General features: G+C 46.8%; 1 protein-coding gene across 1 annotated transcript; it reads right to left on the bottom strand.

Annotated features, from left to right (window-relative positions):
- Positions 1-4,888: 4,888 nt before the first annotated feature.
- On the bottom strand, positions 4,889-9,166 carry LOC112903294 (putative disease resistance RPP13-like protein 3). The gene is made up of 3 exons (XM_025972532.1): positions 8,225-9,166; positions 5,642-7,655; positions 4,889-5,471 (listed from the first exon to the last, which is right to left on the bottom strand). The coding sequence occupies exons 1-3, from the start codon at positions 9,028-9,030 to the stop codon at positions 5,295-5,297; spliced, it is 2,997 nt and encodes a 998-aa protein (XP_025828317.1). The 5' UTR covers positions 9,031-9,166; the 3' UTR covers positions 4,889-5,294.
- Positions 9,167-10,169: the final 1,003 nt, after the last annotated feature.

Below are 10,169 nucleotides of genomic sequence, written 5' to 3'. Positions count from 1 at the left end.
TACTTCTTTAATGAATCCAGCCGCGAGAAGTTTAGCGATCTCCCGTTTGATGGCCTCACGCTTATCGTGGGCAAATCTTCGCAGGCGCTGCTTTTTAGGTATAGCCTTCGGGTCTACATTCAAAGCATGCTCGATCAACTCCCTGGGCACCCCTGGCATATCCGCAGGTTTCCACGTGAATATATCTCGGTTAGCCCGAAGGAAGCTGACGAGCGCGAGTTCCTATTTGTCACCTAAGCCCGCGCTGATGACAGCGGTCTTAGATGAATCTCCCTCCTGGAGCTGGATCGTCTTGAGGGCCACGTCATCAGTCGACTGGATGCTCGACCTGCTAGCCTTCTTGGAGGGAATCTCCAGCCCGGACTGGGAAAGCTGCTACGCGGCCGCAAGTACTTCTCCCAAAGCGTCTGGCACGCGTGTGATCGAAGCATATTGGATCGCCTCCTGGTTGCAGTCGTACGACTTCTTCAAGTCGCCGCGAAGGGTGAGTACTCCACTGAGTCCTGGCATCTTAAGAAGCAGATAAACATAATGCGGCACTGCCATGAACTTGGCAAGAGCCGGACGTCCCAATATTGCATGGTAAGAAGATTCGAAGGCAGCCACTTCGAACTTGATGAACTCAGTACGATAATTCTCCCGCGTGCCGAAGGTCACTGGGAGGACCACCGTACCGAGCGGGTGTGCCGCGTTACCTGGGACAATGCCGTAAAAGGGGGACTTGCTGGGAACCAGCATGTCCTTGAAATCCAGACCCATTTTCTTCAAAGTGCTGACAAAGATGAGATTGAGCCTGCTCCCGCCGTCGATGAGGACCTTGGTGAGCTTAACCTCCGCCACCACAGGATCCAGGACCAGGGGGAACTTACCGGGCTCGGAAAAGCTTGTCCACTGGTCGTCGCGAGAAAACGAGATGGGGACCTCCGACCAACGGAGTGGTCGTGGTACCGCCGGCTCGACGGACAAGATCTCCCGAAGAAGCAGCTTTTGGTCCCTCCTGGAACCGAAATCCTCATCGCCCCCAAAGATGACGTTGACGACCTTTGAGGCGTCTTGAAATTTCGGGTTGCGCCCGTGGTCCTCTTGATCACCGTCCTCGGGTTCTTTGTCAACAGGCTTCTTGTTCTTCTTTCCACCGTCGGAATTGCTGAACGTCCTCCGAAGGTTGTAGCAGTCGATGGCGGCATGATTAGCACCTGGGTGCCACGGGCACTTCTTCTGCAGAAGCTTCTCAAACTCCTCCTGTGTCGTCGACTTCTTGCCCCGCGAAGGACGATCGATAGCTGCGATGACATCATCTGGCTTTCGTTTCCAGGGTGGACCCAAAAAATCCCGCTGGCCTTTGTCGTTGCGGTTGTCGTTTGGACGCCTCAGATTGCTGTCCTGACGTCGCGGGAACCGCTCCCGCATCTTCTCCTCCTGTTCGGACCAATCGTGCATCATATCACGAAGGCCCGCAACAGTCTTTGGCCTGTTCCGCCCGAAATCCCTGTAGATGCCCGGGTCGGTGATGCCATTGTAGAAGCAATCGATGATGTCGTCCTCCGAAATGTTGCAATGGTGGCGCGGACGTCGAAGAAGTGACGCGTGTAGGACCGCAGAAGCTCGTTACGTTCTTGTTTGCACTGGGCAAGATCGTGTCGAGTACCTGCACGGGCAATCGCTCCCTGGAAATTGTCGATGAAGACCCTCTTAAGTCGTTCCCAGAAGTCGATGGAGTTGCTGCCGAGGCTCTCCAGCCAAGTGAGCGGCGCGGGATCCAAAGCCATCGGGAAGTAGACAACTTTGGTAATGTTTGAACCCCCTGCTACCTCGATGGCTGTGGAGTAACAACGGAGCCATTGTTGAGGAGCCTGCTTGCCGTCGTACTTGGTGATGCCGATGGGTTTGAAACCCTCTGGGTACTTGTAGCTGCTGAAACGTGCAGAGAAAGCAGAAAACCGATCGCTACAATCAGTACCTTCGTTTTCGACTTCTTCGCGGGTCTTGCGCCTGGAAGAGATCACGGTCCGCGCATCGCGGCCTTCATTGATGTGCTGGCACAGATCCTCTGGAAGAAGTCGATGATTGGCTTGTCGCGGCTGACCTCCTTGCGGTGGCTGCTGCCTCCCGCCAGGGGCCTGACTCCCGCGGGCGTTGTCGTTACTGAGATGGTGTCGAGGGCGGCCGCCAGCCGTTCGGCTGTGAGCTTGACTTCGACTCTCACCCACGCGCTCCTCTCTGATGGTGGACGCCGGGTTGTGTTGATCCAGCTGGATCCAAGCCCTCTGCACGTAGAGAAGTGCTTGACGCACCTCCGGATCGTGGCTGCGCTCGAGAATGGCCGTCACCCTGGCGATGTTGGCCACCGGAGTCCTGAAACCCCGTTCGCTTACGGCGGCGAACTCAGGGTCAAGCTCGCGATGCATAGATCGCCTACTCTCGTTGGCTCTCCTCCGCCGGATTGCGCGGGCCCGGTTCCTGGCCCTCCGTGCCTCACGATCGGCATCGTTCTCATCGCCGGTGTTGGCCGTGATCTCATCTTCGGAGATCGCTTCAAAGTTGTTGATGGGAAGGTCCCCATCGCCCTCGCCTTCTTCGGCCATCAGCACCTGGCGGGAGGAAAGCTCATGAGAACTTTCGTCGACTAGTTCAGTCGACCCCTCCGCCACGGTGGCCAATGGCCTGCCCTCTTGAAAAGGCAAGGGCTCAAGGTGAGCCACAAGTCGACCCTCTGCCTCGAGTAGATCGGAGAGCCTCATGCCCCTCCAATGCACAATGCGCCCCATCGGCAGAGAAGTAATCACCAGATCACCGGGACCAGAACAACCCGAAGCCCCCCGACACGCGGTGGCTTCAGGCTTTCCGTCCTGGAGCAACAAGTCCAGGTCCTTCTCGAGCACAGAGAAGGACCCAGAGACGCCGGCCTCCTGGAGATTAGTAGCCGGCTTGCATGAGCCGAGTTGCGATCGGCCATGCGGATCCTTAGATTGGAACAAGTCCAATCCGGGGGGAGTTGTCGCAACATCAGAAGAAGTCGAGCCTGGAGCAGACTCCATCCCGATCTGTGCTGCGGAAGTCTGGAGCGGCAAGCTGTCGAGCTCGTCGACGAACTTGTCGAGATCGCTGCGAAGATCCGTAGCGAAGGTTTTCGGCCTCATGTCGACGAGGAATCGCTGAAAGTTGCCCACACCATCTGCGATGCAGACCCACGAGCCGAAAACGAAAGTCGTACCCTGAGAGGGAACTAACCTGATGAAATTGAAAGACGCCATCGAGCTCGCCGGTGGATCTTCGACGCGCACCCCTACCTGGCGCGCCAGCTGTCGGTGTTTAACCGGCTGCCCACCGAGGGATATACTCAAGGTGGTAAGTTTTGGGTGAGGGGACACCGAGATCAAGAACTCGAAGGTGCAAGGAACACAAAGCTTAGACAGGTTCGGGCCGCAAGATGCGTAACACCCTACGTCCTGTATGGTGGTTTGTATTGCCTTTGGTGTAGAATGACCTAATGATCTTCTGTTTCTAGAGGGGTCCCTGACCTCCCTTATATATCCGAGAGGCCAGGGTTACAAAGATACTAACCAACACTAGCTAAGGAATCATACCAGAACATATCTCGAGTAGATTCCTCCTGTATCGGTTAGCCTTATCTCCTATTTAAACGGAATAAATAAGAGATAAACAGAATGAATAAGAGATAAGATGAACTTAATCTCTTAGACCTCTTTAAACTACGCCATGTACCCAGTCCCGTGGCCCCGGGTCTGACAAGCGCAATATTCTTTGTGTACTATCTAATTTATATTGGATCGTGTAGTATGGACCTTCAAAGATGCCGAACTGAAGGATGGCAACATCAGGTGGGCTTCATGAATCCCATGGTTATCAACGAGGCCAATGTACGGTTGAGATATCAGGCAATGTGTGTTAACATATTCAATGCCCTAGATAAGCAACATTACAAACCCTATATACTCCTACCCTACAACTTCGAGTAAGTCTTGATCGACTCATAACTCTTTTCTTTTCCTAAATACTTATTAAGTCTAATACATGTATATATGCTTATATATCTATATGTGCAGCTTTCATTGGATTTTGCTCGTAATTTCTATGGAGAGTGGCAAACTTATAGTGTTCGACTTGAAGAGTAAACCACAGACGGACATCCAACACATTATAGACCCATTGAACAGGTAAGTTTAATTTGCACAATAAAATCCTTTTTATTTTTAGATTAATTAAACATCGGACATATTTTTACGAGCAGGGTGTGGAGAAAATTTGTGAAAAAGTACAGAGACCAAGGTGAATGGAAGGATGAATTGACTGTTAGAATGGACTTTCCGGTATGTGGGGTCCTTACCATTTTGCATATCTCATCTTGGTGTTATGTATACGCATACACAAATATTGTATATCTAATTTATTCCTCCAATAGTGTTCGAGATAGTGTTCTATGTATATGATTTCATGCACATCCTAACCGATTTCGGGTAGTGTACGATGGAGGATCTAAGAGTACGCACAAACTGTTCATAAATACATTTACAATTATTCTAACGTGATGAACTAATATGTCGAGCTTTAATTTTTTAAAAATCATAGATGATGCAAATAAAGAATGAAGTTCTACATGTGGATACGATTGATGTCGTGTCGGAGCAGCTGATATGATTCATTATGAGGGAAATCCTGGATCCTAAAGGCGAGTTCTACCACGACGGTCCTATTAATAGAGTAGCATCCGCATCGACGTCGTGAGGGCTTAGAACTTGTAATCGTGATATTTATATATTTGTAAATATTATTATGTCTAGATTAGTTGTTTTCATACATTATTTTCACACGAATGCGACTAATGGACATATAATAGTGTATAGCTCGGGTACACGTAGCAATTCTGCAAATATAAACAGTAATAAACAATTAAAATAAAATAGGATTTGTGAGAAAGAGGGAGAAAACGCTTAGGTACCGGTTGATCAACCGGTACCTAAAGGGCCGCCAACTTGCGTCAGCATGGCGGCCCCTAGGTACCGGTTGGTCATTCCAACCCGTACCTAAGGGTGCCTTAGGCACTGGGTAAAATACCCGGTATACAGAGCCGAGACTTTCAGTCTCGATTCCCTAGTACCGGTTGAAGAACCGGGACCTATGCCGGTTTTCAACCGGTACCAAGGGCCTGTTTTCGAGTAGTGATCTTTCCACCGAGAAGTAACATATCACCTTGGGCATGGGTACATCGCCCATGCAGGTAGCACCCACAACAAACTCATGCGGGTTCTATTCTAGTTGCCCTCTCGCTGCACCTATTCCTTCTCTTTATCAGTTTGCTCCTCTCTTTCCTCTTCATAGGAATATTCTTCCTCTTCATCAGTTTCTTCCTCTCTGTCCTCTGCACAAGTCTGCTCCTCTTCAATTTGCCAAATTTTGAGCCACTCGGTCAATAAACCCCCAAGCTCTTGTTGATTCTCCTTCCTCAAAAACTAGAAGAGAAGTCAAAACAAATCACAAACAAGAGGGTGTCAGAAGTAAGGAATTGTGTACTTAACAGCCAAGTGTTTGCCAATAAATGGAAGAAAGAAATATATGATTGTAGCAGCAACTCGGAGGTGGATGGAATCATCAATGCCGGCAGTTCATGAAGGGAACTTACACATTCAAAGTGTTGACACTTCTTATTATGCCTTGTTTCGAATCTGATAGTGGGATGGTTGGGATGTGTCATGATGGCTCCATTAATTGCATTTGCAACCCATCTAACAGCGTCATCATCCTCATCTTCTGTTGGATTGTAGTTGGCGATGTATCTGCAATTGCCCCAAATTTCAACCTCAACCTTGCTGAGAGTGGAGAGGTGCTGGATGCCCAAATCAGAAGCACCATTCAGGCACTCCCTCTTATGCACAGGGAACATGAGCTTCACGTGCTCAAGCTTTGGCATTGATCCCACTTGAAACTCCAGTGCGGTCCCACATTTATAAATACCCAGGTTCAAATATTTTAGACTTCTGAATCCGTTTCTGCCATGGACAGTGATCCTTCCGTTGGTGCCTCCGATAGTAGCTAGCTTGAGAAAAAGTAAACCGGGTATTGCTTCGAGGATCTCCATATCCTCTGGTCTCATACAGATGATAAATTGTAGTTCTAGCACCACGAGATTTCCAAGCGATGCCATCCAATTTGGCACCTTAAAGATGAGATAATATTTCATGCAGAGCTTCCGGAGGCTACAGGGAGCAACAGGGTGCCATGAATCCAATGACATTGCGTACCTGTTGTCCTCAGAGCAGTACGTGATATGTAGATTATAAAGGTTGCATGAAGATAATAAGGTTCCCACATAACTGTGAAAACCCTCAGCTTGCCTCAGTCCTTCCGAGCCTTCGAGTGAATCAAAATCACAATTAATTTTTAATGTCCTCAGCTTGGTTAGTTTACTGAATTCTTGCAAAGACTTCCCTTGTTCGTAGGATCGGACTCCATACTCCCTCATCTCTTCTAAGCTGTGCATCTGCCCAATCACTCCATTTGAAAATCTAGTGTCGCAATCAACATATAAATGTGCTAGTCGTTGTAGTTTGGTGATAGTGGATGGAAGCTCTTCAATTCTGGTACCCCGTACATCCAGGGTTTGCAGATATTTCAGTTCTCCTATTTTCTCTGGGAGCTTAGTTATTAAGCGTGAGGAGAGACGCAAGTACTTGAGATGAATCAGAGTTTCAATACTTTCAAGATGATGGTCTTCTATGCCCCAGCAATCTCCTAGGTCCAACGAACGAAGAGAACTGGAAGGCAACAAAGAGGTTTTCACGGTCTGCCCAAATATAGTAACTGATCGAACGTGAGATAACATCAGGTCCGCCCATATGGCAACATTTTCTTCAGTGTGGTTGCTGACACAGAGCCTACGAACCTTGTAATCTGATGAAGTGTATACATGCTCTGTAGCATTTAACAAGGTTACAAAATTCTCTTCAGTAGCCTTGCATCTGATGTAGTCAAGAATGATGTCATGAACTCGGCATGCATTTGCCTGACCGTACTTTACATCAACAGGTTGGATCATGCTTCTATTGATGAGATCATTAAAATAACCCTCACCAATTTCATATTTACTTCTCCCTTCTTCCTCATGAATGAACCCTTCTGCAATCCATCTATTGATCAAACATTGTTTCTCGATCTCATAATCTTCTGGGAACAAACTCAAGTACAACAAACAAGTTCTTAGATGGTGAGGAATATCAAAGTAACTCAGAGATATTATACTGGTCATCTTCTTAGCATCTGGTTTGTTTGCAAGTCCAGAACCCATGGCACTTAGTACCCTATCCCATTCTGCTTTTGTAAGCTGATTGGTTAACATGCTAGATACAGTAAGAATTGCCAATGGTAGGCCACCACATTTTCTTAATATTCTATCCGGAACGTCTTCCAAGTGAGGATAACATGGAGTCTCAGAACCAAATGCTCGTTTGAAAAACAACCTTTTGGAGTCATCGAAACTAAGAGGCTCCATTTCATAAACTTGAGAGGAACAACATTTGGCAACAGTAACACTACGTGTCGTACTGATTATTCTGCTCCCAAGATCATTATTCGGTAATGCGAGTTTGATAAATTCCCAAGCTTCTGTGTCCCATACATCATCAATTACGATAATGTACCTATAACACAAGATTTTAACAAAGATGTAATTACTGCTAAAAGTTTGCAATGTCAAAATTGTATATATGAATCACAACATCAGTGACATCAACTATGGCTAGCTGAGGAAATACTAAGGTTGATGCATGATAGCAGGAAGCCAAAAATAGATATTCTTGTGGTAATAAAGAGTGACATTCTAATGCGTGCAATCAAAATATTTCAAATTTTGCCAACAAAACTTTTATGTATTATACAAAACTTTCTATTAATTTTATAAGTAAATGAAATCTAAGGTGAAGTTTACGTTTCGGATTCAAAGAACACATATTCGTGACTAATGTTGCATATCTTGAAATATCAGTGATTCCTCCATGAATTTGAAACTAACAGAAAAGGGCAAATAATAATATCTTGGAGAGACTGAAATTACCAAATACGTACTAACGAACTAATCATGCATGACGTCTTACTAAAATCAAGAAATAGCTCTTACAATTCCAATAATCCATTCTTACTAAATGTTGCCATCAATATAAGCACCACCAATTGTACTTATGCATACAGTATCGAAGATCACTAGGCTTACCTTTTACAGTGAAGGTAATTCCTGAGTTTATCAATAAGCTGCTGCTCACCATCATCCTGTGTGTAACCAGTGAATCCAACTCCACTACTAATGTGTATTAGAATCTTCCTCACATCAGGAGTTCGAGAAGCCGACACAAAAGCTGAACAGGAGAATTGGCCTTTAATGGTGTCGTAGACTTGCTTCGCAAGAGTAGTCTTACCAAGACCTCCACAACCAGCGATCGAGACCACCTTAAGTTTTGTGGATGGCTCTTTCATATCCATGGTTAACAACTCAATGATATACTTCTTAGGCCCATCGATGCCCACAAGTTTTTCAATATCCTCATGAAGCGCCTGCAGCCTGGGATCAACCGAAGAAGTGCTAGAGTTGTGCTTAAATTGGGCAAAATCATACCTCCTGTGCCTCTCGCTTGCCTCCATTACACATGCCTTGAGTTCTTCAATCTGATCGGCAATATCATGGCGTGCTATCAGTCTCTTCAGCTTGCGGAAGTATTTCTTGAAGCCCGTAGGCCCATGACGCCCGTCGTCAACACGAGCCATGAAACCATCGATGCAATCCTCCAAGTCATAGGCCAGCTCACGTAGCTTGTCCCTCCAGAGCCTCGTTTCAGGGTTGAGCTGCTCCGCGTCTGCGAGCACCTCGAGCGTGGCGCTCATGGCGCTCAGCTCATCTCTCAAGAACTTGATCTGCTTGCGCACACCTTTGACCTTGATGTACTCTTCTTCCAACAGCTTGGTAAGCTTGGACAGGAGCGGTTTCATCACTCCCGTGGACACGCTGACAAGAGCTGCCTCCATTGCTCTGTCCCCAGCGAGCTCTGGCCACTATGCACCTGAGATGTGTCGGCAGCGCTGGAGCAGGAGGCCAGTGTGTTTCTGAAGCCTTATCATCACCGGTGTGTTTTTGTGAGCAGCATAAGCATCTCTTTTGCAAAAGGGCAGATAATGGATTCTGAAAAAGGACAGGCGGAGGGCATACTTGGATGCTTGGATCGTTTAGCGCTTTCTGGACACGCGCAAAAGTTATCGTGATGCCATTGTTACACCCCCTAATGTGCGCCATTATGCACTTGCTTTATTTTGCTTTATAAAGATGATTCGCTAGCTGTTTCCCACTTGAGATGTGTCCTTTTTTTCTGACTCCAACTCTGTGTCAGCCAAGTCGCTCTGCTCAATTGTCAGTTCACATGTCAATGTCACAAGGAATTTGGTCCGAATTATGAAAGTTTCTTCAGGCTCTCTGGTTTATCAATAATTCCTAGCGACCTAGATTTCTGGGTTTTATTACTGTAGGTTGTACAGCTACTTTTCATTTTTGAGTGTTCATCAATCATCAGAACCGGCAACTAGAGGAAATACCCGTTTGCTTATCTCACGAGAGCCTCCGGTGGCTTGTATCGTACTTACTTCCAGACTTTGTGGTCCTTGATAATACAAAGGCATGTAGCTCCTCAGCGTGGCACAAAGTATTTTTTTACAGGATAGTACTGTTATTTTGGAGCCTATCACTGGAATGAAGACGCACAGGATCAAAAGGTCATCATGATCAGTATCTGCATGGCTCAGGGAAGACAAACTCAGTTCAATCGTTCAAAGATACTAGAACTGTCGCTTAGATTGTTCGCAATTTTCAGTAATTGTTTCAGTTTTGTCAATCAAAGTATAAGTCCAGAAGATTTCTTTTTAATAGACGGCTGTCACTGCTAGGCAAAGGATGACCAGAATATCGAAGCAGATCGAAAACATAGAGAGAAGGACGCATCAACCTCTGAAAGGTCTAGGAGGGATCATTCCCTTCCACCGCCGCCGCTCTGCTCCACAAGCAGTAGGAGCCATCTGGAACCGCACTGCCTGGAGCTGCTCCCAGGGGGCGGAGTCAGGATTTAGAAGTTGGGTATTTCCATATCAAAATAAAACATAAATGCTAAAAGTTCACA

This window comes from Panicum hallii, chromosome 8 (genome assembly GCF_002211085.1).
Source record: "Panicum hallii strain FIL2 chromosome 8, PHallii_v3.1, whole genome shotgun sequence".
In the NCBI taxonomy this organism is placed as follows: Eukaryota; Viridiplantae; Streptophyta; class Magnoliopsida; order Poales; family Poaceae; genus Panicum; species Panicum hallii.
Note: the sequence above shows the minus strand (reverse complement) of the source record. Positions and strands in the feature narration are given on the sequence as shown.